We start from the raw sequence: 16,489 nt of genomic DNA, 5'->3' as shown, positions 1-16,489 counted from the left end.
GGTGTGCTGAAGTGTCTCTGCAAGGTTAAGTATTCTACATCAAGGCTTTTCAACCAGTGGTATGGGTACCACCTGTGGTACATTGGCACCTGGCAGGTGGTACGTGACCATCCTAGAAAAGTGGTAGCAGGGGAGGGGAATGAGCTGAACCGGTGGCAGCACTGGATCTGCAGGGCTGTCAGGGCTCAGCGGAAGTGCCAGGATCAGTGCCAGGCTCCCGCTGGAGCTCGGCGCTGATCCTGGCACTTCTGAGCCCAGAAGAAGCACCAATAAGCTGGAATGTTGCATCATCTCCAGGGTTTTGTGATTTACATTCAGAAGCTTGGCAAATGATTCATATTTATGATGGTCACAGTGTCCCAGGGTCATGTGAAGTGACCAAAACCTGCTGCAACCACCCAGCAGTCGGGGGGAATAAAAACCAAACACCCCCCACCCCCACTGCCAATCCTCAACAGAAATGCTCACAACAATGAAAACCTCGGACAGGAGGAAGAGCGCTGCTGGGCTGGCAGGCAGGTGTCTTGCTTGGCTGTGGCCTGGGGGGGCACTTTTTACAGTGTCATTGTAACTTCGAACAGTCATTAAGCCAACTGTTGTAAGTTGAGGACTACCTGTACTTCATCACTTTTTTCCTTTTTTTTTGGTCATCAAGTTTTTGACACCTTGCTAGGTGACTGGTGGTACTTGGATATATTTTTCCTTGATAGAAGTAGTAGGAAGGAGCAGATTATCTCTTTCCTATAGATCAGCAATCATATTTTTTGCAGTACGGTATTGTAAGCTTTGAAGAAGCATCCACTGACATTAATAAAAGCTGTTAACAGAGTTTTTAAATGTTTATAGTTCAAAGAGAGGATTGGGTAGAAAAGAGGAATATGGGAACTAAAAAAGTGGATTGCCTTGAAAGAAGACAACTGGGTCAGGAACCATGAGAGACCATATCTGGCATACTTCGTGGTTGATTGGAATATTATTTAAGAACATAAATATTATTTATGTTTAATGGCAAAATACGATTTACTAAAAACAGAAGCAAGCAAGGTGTAAGGAGGAGGTAGGTGGGAAGACAGGTTATAAAAATAGTCTTGCAAAAAGGCAAAATTTTGATATCTAGATAGTTGTTTTGTAAACTTTGAAAGGGGAAACAAATTTCATGGCATGTTCATTTTCTTTCTTCTGTTATAAGTGATGCATTCTATATCTTTTTATTACAGGAATCTTTTAGCTCTTGATTTTGCTGATGAAGATTTTAAGACTGGCTATTTTTTAAAGGATTTCAAAAGAAATACAAAATCTCAGAACAGCTTGAAGAAAATGCCATTATTTGACTTAAAAGAAAATATGCACAATTTAAATAGAAGCATCAGGGATATCATGTTTTTAAATAATATTATTTTAAAAGCCAGAAAGGCATGGCAAACTGTCAAAATGAGTACTGTCCACAAATTCTCTTTCCTGCCTGAAAAATATAGAAGATACTTAACTTCAGTGGAAGAAGTTCCATCATTGTTATTAAATTTTCTGCTTAAACCTGCAACAACCGACAATTTTCCTGAGAAGCTTCTGGTACTTCAGAAAATCTTTAGTATCATAACAAATAGCAGGACTAATCATAACTATCTATTGATCTCTTCCCTGACTAACCTGATGCAGAAAATTCAAAATTCCATTAATGAATCTCAGTGGAATGAATTCAACACTTATTGGCATATTGTTGAAAAACTGAGGTCTGCAAAATGGAGTAATACAGACATTCTTATATATAGACAGATTTTAGATATATTACATGACAATCTGTATGCCAACCATGATAACTTTGGACTTCCTTTGAAAATAGAACTTGAGCAAATGATTAAATTTGTAAATCATTTATTGAAAAAGTATGATGCAGGGAGCATCAAGGCAGCAAATGTTTCAATGGTTTTAAATACTATTTTGAAAAGTTTACAAGTGTTAGAGGACCTGGAGAAAAAGTACATCAGTGAATTCATTATTGTTAATCCTCTAATGAATACCAACAATAAAAGTGTACAGAAATTATTTCAGATAATTAAGAAAGTTATAGAGATACTTTCTGATCCCAGTCAGATAGAAGCATTTAATGTTAACAAAACTGATACCCTCCTCAGATTTTCACAAGCCTTACCTTTGCTGGATTTATATATAACTCCAGTGTGGCATAATTCTTCAATACAAGCAAAAGTCTTTCATCTCTTGTATTTAGCATCAAGCCTTCTTCAAATGAGAAGCATTCAGGCTGACAACAGCTTTTCAGACTGCACTGTCAAAGACTTCCATCTCATTGCAGTTGAAGTGTTTTTCAATAATGCCACACTAAAGGAAGCCTTAAGGGAAAGCAAATGTAATTTTCTTTTCTCTTCTCTGGATTTTGAAAACCGAACAACCTATCACTATATGTTTACCCAATTGTTTCAGCTTACAATAAAAAATCTCAAATCAGCATCACTTTTTGAAACAGTCCAGGGAAACAAAAGGAAACACTTCCCAGGTGAATTTCAGTGTCTTGTCAAATTATTAGAAGTTTCATCTAGTTTTCTGTCCAAATCAATTGGGCTCCAAAAATACCAGAATTCCTGGATAGAAAAGATTCATAAAAATCTAAGCACCTTTTCTCTTAATCTGTCTCAAAATAAACTGACTTGCAGAGAACCATTGCTTAGCTATATCATTGACAAAATTTCTGCTTTAGACATTCAGAGTTCTTTTATTTTGAATGGAACAGTAGCAGATTTTCAAAATATCCTGGATAATCCATCAGTTTGGAATCAAACATTTGTGCCTTCTTTTTTACTACATAATAAACACCAAAAGATTATAGCAAAGATTTTACAAATGAGCAAAAATGTTGTTAATCAATCAAAATGGAATAATTTTTCAGAGATCTTGAATGAGACTGCAGAAATATTGAACTCAAAACAGAATGTGACAAATACAAAGCAGTATATTCAACTGCTAGAAATGTCCAGAAAAGCACTAATTCTTGTTGGCATTGGATTAGCCAACAAGGAAAAAGAAACATGGGGCATGAAAGAGGTATTAGATGTGTTAAGATTGTTCCTAAATTCCAATTCTGACATAAATTACAAAACGTATCTTAGAAAAAATATTAATACTTTTTTATCACCTATTGATGCTCTTTTTCAAAGACTTTTCTACATTAATCCTCGAGAACAAATCAAACACAGATTAAACAAAACTACAAGAATGTCAAATGATTTGTTTTTAAATAGGATCAACATAAAACTTAAAATGATATGGAAAGTTATCCAGAAGATGATGTCTGTAGCAACTACCCAATCTCCAGAGGACTTACCATGGGCTTTTGATTCAAGAGAAAAAATTCCTTTGACTTCTTCAGATTTTTTTCTTAAATCTTCAGTAATGAAAGCCATTCTGAGTCCATTCCTGACCCCTCAGGATAACTATCATAGTAAAAGAAATGTAAATCTGATTACTTATCTTTCACAATTAGTACAAAGAATCCAAAATACTACTAAGAAATCTTGGTCCCATGAGTTGGAGGCTTTTGTAAATATTCATAGAGAACTACGACCTGTAATGCATTGCTCACTTTTTTTAAATATATTATATAAACATCTTTCTTTACTTAATAATGCTTCTAACCTTCATTTTAAATCAGAACTGCAAGGGTTAACTCAACTTTTATCCCATGTACTACCAAAATATAATGAAGAAAACCCACATATTAACACTTCAGAACAAATTTATATTGCTGTTAGGAAGCTGTTATTTCAGCAAAGGTTTGGGCATCAATTTAACATCAGTCAAATAGAAGCTATCCCCCCATTGTCTAATAATAGCCACAAAATCTTTGAAAATATTTATGACATACTGAATCAAGGAGCAATTATACTGTCTGACAGCAAATTGGAAGAAACTGATAAAGGAAAAATTGCCACCTTGTATGGTTTTTCACAATTTCTGTTTCAAAAGGAATTTAGTGAATTTTTCTTAGGGGATAGAAATTTAGTTGAAACAAAAACAGTGGATCTCTTATATTTAACTCTAAGTCCTTTATTACATAGTTGGACCAACAAAATGGGAGCACCACATAATTGCAATGCCCAAGATATAATTCACATAATTTTTCAAATGCTGTTTAAAAATATCACTCTCTCTGAAGTACATAACCAAAACCATTGTGAACTGCTTTTCTCTTCCATGGATTTTGAAAAGAGAACAAATCAAACATTTATTGACTTCTTCCTTTTCTCCATAAGAAATTTCCAGCAGACAAAATTAACAAATCTTTCCCAAAAAAACAATGTGCATTTTTCAAATGATTTGTTATGCATCATCAAATCACTACAAATTTCTTCTGGATTGCTTTTGAAAATGGATATACATTTTGATTTCCAACATCCTTGGATACATGAGATGTATGCAACTTTAGCAAAAATTTCTAAACAATTACCATCAATTAATTCAACTTGTTTCATCCCAGTTCTTGATGGTATAAATGATGTTACTTATAAACCTTCAACAATTTCCTTGCTGTTTTCAGGTAATGAAACAGAATATTATATACAAAATTTCATTGACAAATTAATAGACTGGAGTGAGTTAGCAATATTCTTTAAGCTGCTTCAAGATTTTGCACATGTGAACATTCCAGTGAATGAAGCCACCCAAAGAAATAAAGAAGAAAGCTCCATTCCATCTACAAGTAATTTTTCACAGATTTGCATTATGTTGTCTAAATGGTACCACACAGAAACTGAGAATGCAAGATATGGCTTGGAAATTATGGGAAAAGTTTTGGATCACAACAACTCAGTTCCAGAAATATTTAATGTCAGTATTTCTATTTTAAATCATTTGGATTTGCTAAAGGAGCTTAAAGGAAATCCAGATCCAAATTTGCTGTCAAAAAGAACTGAGCTGCAATATAAATTTGATCATATTAGGCATCCTTTTCTCATGATTGCAGAAACACTTCTAAACAAGACATTTTGGAAGGAATGGGAACAAGCACAATCTCCAAGCAATTTGATTGCACAGTAAGTAACATGTTTCATAATTAGTTGAATAAAGAGAAATTCATTCTCTTTTCAGCAGAAAAGAAATATTTTTGACTTGAGGCTGACATAAGAAATAATATTGTATAAAGTGTGTAGAATGATGCAGAATTACTGATGTCTGGCTCATAATTCTTTTTTAAAATGTGTATTTATGCATAATTGACAGGTTGACTTTACTACAGAGTAGCGACAGTGTTAATGTGTACTGATACTCTTGAGTATCTTGGTAACCTCATGTAATTGCCAAAATTCATTTTCTAATCAAATAGGAATTGTTCTATTTTCTCTTTATGTTGAACAGAGAATGACAGAGTTGGAAGGGACCTTGGGGGTCTTCTAGTCAAATCCCCTGCTCAACTAGGAGACCCTACACCATTTCAATATCCAATATAGTCTAAAAAAGCTCTAATGATGGAGCAGCCACTACTTCTGGAGGCAGGCTGTTCCACTGATTAATTGTTCTCACTATCAGGAAATTTCTCCTTAGTTCTAATTTGGATCTCTCTAGTTTGGATCTCTTTCTCATACTCAGTTCATTGTAGGGTTTAGCTCCAGACCCCTAATTATCTTCTTTCTAGGGCTTCAGCATCTTTTTTGTATTGTGGTGACCAGAACTGGACATAGTATTCCAAGTGTGGTCTTACCATGTAAAGCAGTGCTAACACTTCACATGATCTTGATAATATTCTTCTGTTGATGCATGCCAGGACTGCATTTGCTTTTTTTTGGCAGCTGCAGCACACTGCTGGCTCATACTTAAGTGGTTGTCCATTGTCACCTAGATCCCTTTCACTGTTAATGTTGTTGAGCCACTTATTTTATATTTGTGCATTTGGTTTTTCTTGCTTCAATGTAAAGCCTTACTTTTCTCACCTCTGAATTGCATTTTGTTGAATAGGGTTCAGTGTTCCTGGTCTGTCAAGATAATTCTGGCTCTTGAGTCCATCTTCCAAAGTGTTAGCAATTTCCCCCAGTTTGATGTCATCTGCAAATTTGATGAGTTCCCCTTCTATCCTCTCATATAAGTAATTTATGAAGATGTCGAAAAGACCCACTATATGCTTCCCTCCATGTAGATGTAGTTCCATTGAGGACTACCTGCTGAGTGGGGATTTATCAGCCAATTGTGAATCCATCTGGTGGTGATGCTATCTATCCCACATTTTTGTAGCTTACCAAGAAGTAGGCTGTGGTTTGCTTTGGTAAATGCCTTAGCTCCCTACAATGGAAATGTCTCGTGGCATTTGGTACTGTGAAAAGGATTGCTATTCAGCTAGCATAAAAGTAGTATGGAGAACTATATATGGAGAACTATTCAGGAGAATTGTAGATGTTGGATGGGAGCACAAGAGAATCTTGGGTGAGCAAAGGGGGACCAAAGAAACAGTAGGTCAGAGTGTGCCTATTGGAATCAAACCAGTTACCTCTCAAACACAATTACCTTTACAAAAGCCCCTTGTAGCAATTTCTCTTATTTTCCTTTTTGCTGCTGTATCTGTCTTGCAGCTCCTTCACCCTTCCTTCCATCTGCTTAGAGTCTACTTTTCTTCCCTTGTAAGGTAGACCCTTTCTCTAGTGGAGGTAAGAGGGTTATTTCCTTGCTAGTGAAACTTGCCAGTGTCTCTTAAGTCATGTTGACACAACTGAATCCCATCATCCCCACCCCAGCCACAAGTTGCTTCTCCCCTTTATAGCTACAGGGGATGGAGTACCAATAAAGCAGAGTATTGTTGACCCCTTTCATGAGTCATCATTCTCTGATTTGAACGTTTTATCTCAAATCCTCTTTATTCCCCAGTTTGTTTCCCATTACTACCTGTAGTCCAATCACCTGCTGTAGCAGGAAACTGTATATACCATTCCAGACAAAGGGTTTCCCAATATCTTCTGCATAAATTGGCAATAAAAAGTATTCATATTTAGAAACATAAGCATAAAGCGAATATTAACTTTTTGTTCTTTATAGTTCATCTGAGATTGTTCAGGTCTGATGACTCTTGTTTTCAAGTAGTTGAATGTAGAAGAAAGAATAATAGAGTTGGAAGAGACCTCAGAGGTCTTCTAACAGGAGACCCTATACCATTTCAGACAAATGGTTGTCCAGTCTCTTTTTGAAATCTTCCAGTGATGGAGCACCCACAACTTCTGAAGGCAAAGCAATTCCATTGATTGATTGCTCTCACCATTAGGAAATTTCTCCTTAGTTCTAGGTTGCTACTGCATAGCCTACATGTGCTGCGCCACTCACACACACACATGTAACTGTGGTTTAGTGAGTTTATTAATATTCCCCAGCAATTCCCTTCACCAAAAACTCAGAACTGTCCCAGTTAAGTCCAGCCACAAGCAGACCAAATTTAGTCCACAGAGCAGTGGCTAATAGTCCACAAAGCAATTGAAAGTTGCTCAAACAAAATAACTCCACCAGGCAAAACTTAAATCCAAACACAAGAGACAGTGGTGGGATTCAGCCAGTTCGCACCACTTTGGCAAAGCCAGTAGTTAATTTTTTGTTGCCCAGGCAACACATTTGAATCCCACCACTGACAAGAGAGCTCACATGGCAAGAAAAGTTCAGTGTCTTCAAGGCACAATTCCAAACAGTGTCAATCCAGAGTCAAGCAGGAATGACAACGATCAAACAAACAGCTAGAAAACCAACATGTTGTTCCCAGCAATGCCACCATAGCCAGCTTTCTGGTGCAGCCCATCAGATGGGCAGAGTGTTCTCCTCTTGAGTAGTCTGGTTGACTTCCACTGTTCCTGCCTTTTCTCTGCCCTGTGTGTTCTTGGATCACATGCCGAAGGCAGTTCCTCTTCCTCTTGATTGGCAGTCTGCTACTGCAAATTTTCCCCAGCCGAAGCCTCCTCCAAATCTCTTTTGGACAGCTGTTCAGAGACATCAATCAACCCAGTTCCTGACATGCCAGGAATGGGCTCAACCTCAGCTGAGCTAAATTTGAGGAGGAATCTGGGGAGTTGCCCAAGGGAGATATCACACTACACTACCGCAGTCCCAGACAGATATCAGGCATTTTAGTTCCAATTAAAATCAAAGTAATTAATTAATTAATTTTCTTAATTCCAATTAAAATAATTGCAACATTCCAATCTTAAACATTTATTTAGCAGTCTCAATAACTTCACGATTAATCTTCAATTTTAAACTTAGAAAAAAAATCAAGTTTCTCACTCAGAAGAAAATCCAATCTAATCAGAACCAATCTCTATGGTTGTGTTGCACAGCTCACAGTGGGTTTTTAGGTCTGTTCATTTAGTTTGTTCATTAAAATTGGAAATGTTTTGTTAAACTAAAGTTTAAGATATTCATTTGGAAAGACCTGGCAGAATCTTATTGTTTGTTTGTTTGTTTTTAGCCCAAATCTAGTATAAAATTTAGAAAATGACAGATCATCTTGGTATTTTGTTAATTATCTCTAAAGTATTCAATGATATAAGTGAACTGATAGAAGTAGAAATCTTCTTATTTAAGATCTGCTAATTACTATAAAGCAACATTTTGGTACATTTTCTGAATTAAATTGGCTTAGTGCCACTCTAGGTAAATTGAAAACTTTTTAAAAAGTCTTTAATTGGAAAACATTCTTTAATGTGTGTGACTTCACATAAGACTGTTTTGTTCTGTTTTGTCCCAGGTTTCTGTTTTCAGAATTTGTAAATGTCTTCCTAAAAACATCTCATAATAGTAACTTCTCATCATATTTTATTTGCATAATGAACATGTTTCAAGAGCCAGACAATGAATTGCCAGGTAACACATATTTCCATAATAGCATACAATATATTTGTTTTTAAATCTTCCCCTTGTGAAAGAGTTTAATGGCAACTGGGTGCTTTATGGTGACATTGATGGCAGTTCATACCCAGATAAAAGCCAGGAAGCCTGATCAACAATAATTACCTTCATGAGAACCAATAGCAGCACATGGCTTAATATAACTGTGGTGTATATATTTTTTCATAAAAAAATTATTGGGTACTTGTCTTAAGAAAAGAACTGCAGTGGCACTAGAAGTTGATGAATTAAAAACTTACAGAGAGAAACCTTCTTCATTTTGGTTAACACAGATGGATTTGCAACACTTTACATTCTGTCATTTTATTTTGTGATAGTGATTCTAGCTTAAACCTAAAAATGAAAATATGTTCTGATATTCATTCAATGGAAAAGCTATTTGATGAAACAAACAACATCCTAAAGTTGATAAAAATATTTGATAGTTTAGAAAGTTATTCCCTGGATGAACCTTAAAATGTTCTTTGGAATGAATAGTCAATTTTTTTTCTATGTGCTTGAAAAGAACTGAAACACAAAATGGAGTAATAAAGAAAAGAGTAGTCTGCAGTATTGTTTATTATGCATGAAGGTTTGATTCCTACTTCCTTCTTTTAAAAGCAAGATTCAGCTCATGATGGTTAAATGTATTTTTTCCCTGAATTCTGTATACAAAAACTCTTTCATTTACAACTATTTTAAACAATAGAATTCAAATATATCTCAGTTGCCATTCAGTAAAACTAATCTAAGAGCCAAATGCTTGCTGGAACTAATTGTTTTCATTGGTTTTCAAAATGCCTGCAGAGTTTGTTAGTGATAATGGAAATCTATAAAAACAATGTATTACAAAATACAAGATGATGCTGTTTCTTACAGGAAATTATACTCTTCCTGCAAAAATAAGAGAACTAAAACGAGTCCTTTTTATTTCTCAAAATACTTATGCCACAGTTCCAGAGGTTCTAATGTTAAAAGTAAGTAAATGTATCATTTGGATGTGAAAATTACCAATGATAGTTGAAAGTGCATGCTTAGCAAGTTTTCAAAGCTCAGCAGGCTGTTTTTGTAGAATAGCATTGTTAGGGAAATGGACAGAGAAGTGTACCCCTACGTGCCACTTCTCTGCTCCAAGTTTTTCTCTCTCCTTGTTTCTTCAGTTATGCATCTAAAGTCCTGCACTGAGTGCAATTCAGGGTAGAATTGAAAAGGGGCTAAACTTTGTTTTCAGAGCTAGAAGAAACCAGTTTTTCACCCTATATTTTATCAGGACCAGCTCTAGTCATTAAATAATAGATAAAATCATATTCTGACACTCCCTATTTTTGGCTCATGTTCCAATTTTGTTAGGAACTTAAAAAGCATCCTTGTGTTCCCTTTTTCCTTTGAGTTTTTTAGCTTTACTGTTATGATTTTCAGCCATGGACATTTTTTTCTCAGACATTTTCATCCTATTTAAACAGTAAGTAATTTTACTTACATTAGTTCCCATTGTCATAAGGCAATAATTCTGCATAAATATATTTAATCCTTATGTAGGTGTACTAGTTCACAAATATGCTGTTACCTCTTGTAACTTTGATAAGCTGATAATCACACAATTCATTTGCTCAGGATCTTCCCGGTAATATTGCTCCGGTAATATTATCAGCTTTCTGAGGTCCATAGCTATAATTATATATATTTTTCATGATTTGCAACATTTGGTTAGTGCTGCTCACTACTACTCCAGTGACTTTGTGAATACGTATTTCAAAAAGTGTAGAAAGAAGAAGTTCCAAAGCAGCAAGGAAAGGTTATTATATTTTATACTCATATTGTGTACCTTAGAAGTCTTTTCAATTTTAGCGTCTCCTAAAATTTGGCACCCTGGGCAACTGCCTTACTTACCTAGACCTAGAATCCAGTCCTGATTATATGCAAAGGCTTCCATCATTGTCATAAAATATTATTTCCCTTCAATATTGGTTAGGCTTTTTTCATTGCTTTTTATTATTTATTTGTGACTAATTTTGTCTCTATTTTGATTGTTTAAAGCTAACCCATCTTCAAAACCTAACATCACTCCTTTGTGATTTCGAGAGTATTAGATGGTTGCAGCAAACATGCCAGCTCCCTGATGTTAGTTTTGCTGAGTTGTGCAGTCAAAGTGAATTCCACAAGAAGCTTCTTCATAGTAAAAACCAAAGTGGTCATGCATTGACCAATTTAATTAGCCACAGAAGACTCTTCCAAGAATTTCAGGAAATAATTGTTGGGAATCCCCAAAAGCTTCTGCAACAAATTAAGTGGTAAGATTCTTTGCATATAATATTTATTTATTTATTTATTTATTTATTTATTTATTTATTTATTTATTCGGTTTATATACCGCCCTATTCCCAAAGGACTCAGGGCGGTTTACAAGGCAAAATTTAAAAACAATCCAATATTAAATTAAGTCTAGCCACAAAAATTAAATCACAATTTAAAAACATTAAACCCCTCAGTCCAGACCAGATAGCTCAAAGAGCCAGGTTTTTAGGTCCCGGGGAAATGAACGAAGGTTGGGGGCAGTCCGGAGTTCCGTTGGCAGTTGATTCCATAGGGCAGGCGCGCCCACAGAGAATGCCCTCCCCCTGTGGATCGCCCGTCGGCAATCCTTGACCGGCGGTACCCTGAGGAGGCCCTCCCTGTGGGAGCGCACAGGACGATGGGAAATTGACGCTGGCAGCAGGTGTTCCCATAGATAATCCGGGCCCATGCCATTTAGGGCTTTATAGGTCATCACCAGCACCTTGAATCTCACCCGGAGGGCAACCAGAAGCCAATGCAGCTCGCGGAGAAGAGGTGTTACATGGGAGCATCGGGAGACTCCCATCACAACTCGCGCGGCTGCATTCTGCACCAGCTGAAGCCTCTGAGTGGTCCTCAGGGGCAGCCCCATGTAGAGAGCATTGCAGTAGTCTAGCTGGGAGGTCACAAGCGCATGGGTGACTGTGCGTAGTGCATTTCGGTCCAGATAGGGCCGTAACTGGCGCACCAGGCGAACCTGGGCAAAAGCCCCCTGGCCACGGCTCCTATATGATCTTCCAAACTGAGCCATGAATCCAGGAGGACACCCAAGTTGCGGGCCCTATCAACAGGGGGTAACACCTCACCCCCCATAGTTAACAATGGAAAAGATTGGTTAGTCTGAGATGCCGGTATGCACAGCCACTCAGTCTTGGCAGGATTGAGATGAAGCCTGTTTCTCCCCATCCAAACCCGGACCGCTTCTAGGCAACGGGACATCACGTCGAGGGCATCACTGGGTTGGTTTGGGGTGGAAAGAAAAAGCTGGGTATCATCAGCATACTGATGATACCCCACCCCGAAACCACGAATGAGCTCACCCAGCGGCTTCATATAGATGTTGAACAAGAGGGGAGAGAGGACCGACCCCTGAGGAACTCCACAAACGAGAGGCCTCGAGGCAGACCTCTGCCCTCCCATCAACACCGACTGCGAGCGGCCCAGGAGGTAGGAGGAGAACCACCACAAAACAGCACCTCCCACTCCTAACCCCCTGAGACATCGCAGTAGGATACCATGGTCGATGGTATCAAAAGCGGCGGAGAGGTCTAATAGGACTAGGACAGAGGAACAACCCCTGTCCCGAGCCCGGCAGAGATCATTCACCAGCGCAACCAATGCCGTCTCTGTGCTGTACCCGGTCCTGAAGCCTGATTGGTATGGGTCCAGATAATCAGTTTCCTCCAGGAACAGAGGGAGCTGAAGTGCCACCACGCTCTCAACCACCTTCGCAAGAAAGCGAAGGTTGGAAACCGGACGATAGTTGTTAAAAATAGCTGGGTCCAGGGTAGGCTTCTTGAGGAGGGGCCTCACCACCGCCTCCTTCAAGGTGGCAGGGAAGGTACCCTCCCTCAAAGAAGCAGTTATTACTGCCTGGAACCAGCCTCGTGTCTCCTCCCGGGCTGCATATACCAGCCAAGAGGGGCAAGGGTCTAATAAACATGTGTCAGAACTCAGTCTCCTCATGATCCTGTCCACCTCATCTGGGGTCACAGGATCGAATTCACTCCAGGTAAAATTCTCTAGACTGCTCGATTCCTCCCCGTCAGTCTCTGCCCAGTCAGAATCCAAACCGGCTCGAATCTGAGCGATTTTGTCCATCAGATGATAGCTAAACTCCTCAGCTTGCCCCTGTAAGGGCTCCTCCTTTACCTCCTGATTAAGGAGGGAGCGAGTCACCCTAAACAGGCCGGCCGGGCGATTATCTGCGGATGCGATGAGGGCAGCGAAGTAATTAGACTTCGCTGTCCTCATCACCGCGAGATAAGACCTTGTAAAGGTTCTTAACCGCAACCGGTCAGACTCAGACCGGCTGGATCTCCAACATCTCTCTAGACCTCGTCTCCGACGCTTCATCTCCCGGAGCTCCACAGAAAACCATGGAGCCCACCGGGATCTTCGCCGGGTCAGGGGTCACAAGGGTACAACACAGTCGAGCGCCTTGGTGGCAGCCCTTTCCCAGGCATCCACCAAGGTGTCGGCCGGGCTGTGAGCGAGGGGGATAGGTATAGACCCAAGCACCATCTGGAACTGTTCCAGATCCATTAGGCTCCTGGGGCGGAACCACCTGGTCAGTTCCGCAGCCCAACAGCGGGGGGTGGCATAGCGGAAGACCAACCGCAGGAGGTGGTGATCGGACCATGACAGGGGGACAATAGATGGCGAGCCCCCTCCCAGATCATCAAACCACTGCCCAGATAAGAAAACTAGGTCGAGAGTTTGTCCTCCCCCATGAGTCGGACCCTGAATTACTTGGGTCAGGTCCATGGCTGTCATGGAGGCCATGAACTCCCGGGCCAACTCAGATGACCCTCCCAGAGAAGGCAGGTTAAAGTCGCCCAGAACTATAAGTCTGGGAAACTCAACCGTCAACCCTGAGACGATGTCAAAAGGTTCGGGCAGGGCCATTACTACACAGCTGGGTGCCAGGTATGTTAGCAACAAGCCCAACTGAGGCCCAGGGCCACACCTCAGGAGGAGGGATTCACTCCCGCCTATCTGTACAATAGTGGTCTCCCGCGGACATAAGGTCTCCCATATAACTACCGCCACCCCACCGCCCCTGCCCTGAGCCCATGGCCGATGTAACACACAGAAACCTGGAGGGCAAAGCTCAGTCAGAGGGACACCTCCCTCTGAGCCCAACCAGGTTTCTGTAATGCATACCAGATCCGCGTGTTCCCCCTCGACCAAATCACGGACGAGGGGAGCCTTGTTCACAACGGATCTGGCATTAAAGTACACCAGCCTGAGCTCAGGGGCCTGATCCCTCTCACCCCCGGATAAATGGGTACCAACTGGAGGGTCGGAGCACACTACTGCTTGAAGACAGCGGGGGCGCGATCCCAGGTGTTGATATGGCCCTCCGTGTAACCACCTGCAGCCATTCCCAATCGTCGTGGGGATTTGAAACCCCACCCTAATGCCAGGGAAACCAGGAGACCCCAACCCTAACCCCATCTTGCCGGGAACCATTTCAGGCCTGGACTGACAACCGGTTGGTGGGGTACACCCTAATTCCCTCCCAACCCTACCATTCCCCCCTCCCTAACCCTTTAAAACAGCCGGCTAGAAAACATATTAGGGGCCTCTTAATATATCTCCACCAGAGGCCCCTATCTATGCCCAACCACCTCTCGGGGTCCCAACAATTGGGCCTGTCCTTAAGGGGATTGGAGGAAAAGGTGGCAGGTCATAACCAGGAGGGAGGTGCCCTCCTGAGGGCATACAGGTCAGCACTGGAGTAGCACAAACGAGCCATATAATAATAAAAATATCCACATAGGGCAGTTGTTAACAAATGGGTAGTCAGATGGTATTAAAATAATATCAAGATGACATTGATATTGAGTCCGGAAAGTACCTCAGGTCCACCAATCCAGCTCCGCTCTCACCTAAGCCGGAACCAGGCAAAGAAAGCCCAACCGCCCTCTCACTACAGCTGGGCATCAAACCTGGGGTGGACAGAGTATGGGCTACTGGGATAAACCTACCCCAACTGGTCTCTCACACCAGTGGGGTGGTTGATGACCAATCCAGAACCGCCCTCTCACTGCAGTCAGGTCCCAGGTCCATTCTGGACTATCAGTAGGGAAGTCACAGGAGCAGGGGCATAAACCATATCCAAATAATCAGCATAAAATTAAAGATGAGCAGATTAGCAGAAAGGTCCCAGGTCAAAACACCATAGCTATAGTTCCAAGACCACTCCACAGCCGAACTCCAGGCCACAGTTGTCACCTCGCTGCTTCTGCTGTGGAAAGGGGGGGACCGTGAAAAAACAACAACCCTGCATCCTGCTCCAACCTCCAACCGGGTGTTAAAACGCAGCCGCAGCTGATCTTCAGGCCGCCATAATCCCCGGCCACTACTGCCATTCTGGAGGGGAAGGAATATCTCCACACCACAAAATGGTGCCCACCAGCTGGACCAAGGTGCTGGGCTGGGCCGTGGCTGATCTTCGGGCCGCCAGGCTGCTGCCGCCATTCCAGGAAGGGCGGGAGACATCCACACCACAGAAAGCGCCTGCCAGCTGATCCAAAGTGCTGGGCCGGGCTGCGGCCGATCTTTGGGCCACCAGGCCGCTGCTGCCGTTCCCAGAGGGTGGGAGGTCTCCACGCCGTAAAAAACAGGCGCCTGCCAGTTGATCTAAGGTGGGCCAGGCCATGGCCGATCTTTGGGCCGCCAGGCCGCTGCCGCCATTCGGGGGGGGAGACGTCCACGCCACATAAGCCAGCTGATTTAATGTGCTGGACCGGGCCACGGCCAATCTTCAGGCCACCAGGCCACTGCTGCCATTCCAGGGGGGGTGGAGGCCTCCACGCCACAAAAAGTGGCGCCCGCCAGCTGTTCCCTAACCCGACCCCCCATTAGGCTGCTGAGCCTCGGTTGGGCTTCCCAGACTGCCCCATTTTTTTAAAAACCCATTGCGGAACTCACAGAGCTCAACAGACAACTGCCGCCATCTTGGGCAAAAAAAATGTAGCAATTAGTATCTATTTCAGAGGGCCAATACTTACTCCTTTTCTTTTCTTCAAAAAGGTTACAAGAAAATGTCTCCCAACTTAAATATTTCCATAATAACTCTAAGCATATTTCTTCCTTGAATTCTATAATGAATATCACTAAGATTGCACCACATTCCAGAAAACAAGGTAATCTTTGCTTTCAACAATTATGTATGGATAGACTTTTCTTTATTTCAGTTTTCTTCCTATTTCCTTTAACGTTTTTCTGAAGTTTTAAAATAATGTTTTTTGGAGAACTTAGATCGAAATAAATGTGATAAGATAGGTGGATTAGGTCTTATGAATTTTGTTTGTTGATTTATAATCATAAACACCCTACTTTTTTTTAATCTTGAATGGTTGTGGTGGTGGGTGGTGTCAGAACAAGATGACAGTATTGAAAAGACAGTGGTTTTTTTAAAAAAATTGGTGGGGATTGTAAATAGTAGATTTCATTTAGCATGGGTGAAATGCCAAAAACTCTATCACCAAAAATTGCTAGGGTTTTCTGAAAGTACATTAGGGACAAAGAGAATAGGCCTCGAAGTACATCAAGATACCAACCT

General features: G+C 40.9%; 1 protein-coding gene across 1 annotated transcript in view; it reads left to right on the top strand.

The window, feature by feature from the left end:
* ABCA12 (ATP binding cassette subfamily A member 12) overlaps positions 1-16,489 on the top strand; it is a gene marked incomplete at its 5' end in the record, with an annotated part of 290,957 nt that overhangs the window by 64,286 nt on the left and 210,182 nt on the right. The window contains 5 exons of the mRNA XM_083369575.1: positions 1,218-5,045; positions 8,723-8,838; positions 9,742-9,839; positions 10,900-11,153; positions 15,958-16,070. Of these exons, the coding sequence (XP_083225701.1) occupies positions 1,218-5,045; positions 8,723-8,838; positions 9,742-9,839; positions 10,900-11,153; positions 15,958-16,070 (4,409 nt within the window). The remainder of the gene's footprint in view (positions 1-1,217; positions 5,046-8,722; positions 8,839-9,741; positions 9,840-10,899; positions 11,154-15,957; positions 16,071-16,489) is intronic.

The sequence above is a fragment of the Vipera ursinii genome (assembly GCF_947247035.1).
Source record: "Vipera ursinii genome assembly, chromosome: 1".
NCBI lineage: Eukaryota > Metazoa > Chordata > Lepidosauria > Squamata > Viperidae > Vipera > Vipera ursinii.
This window is presented reverse-complemented; position numbering and strand designations above follow the sequence as displayed.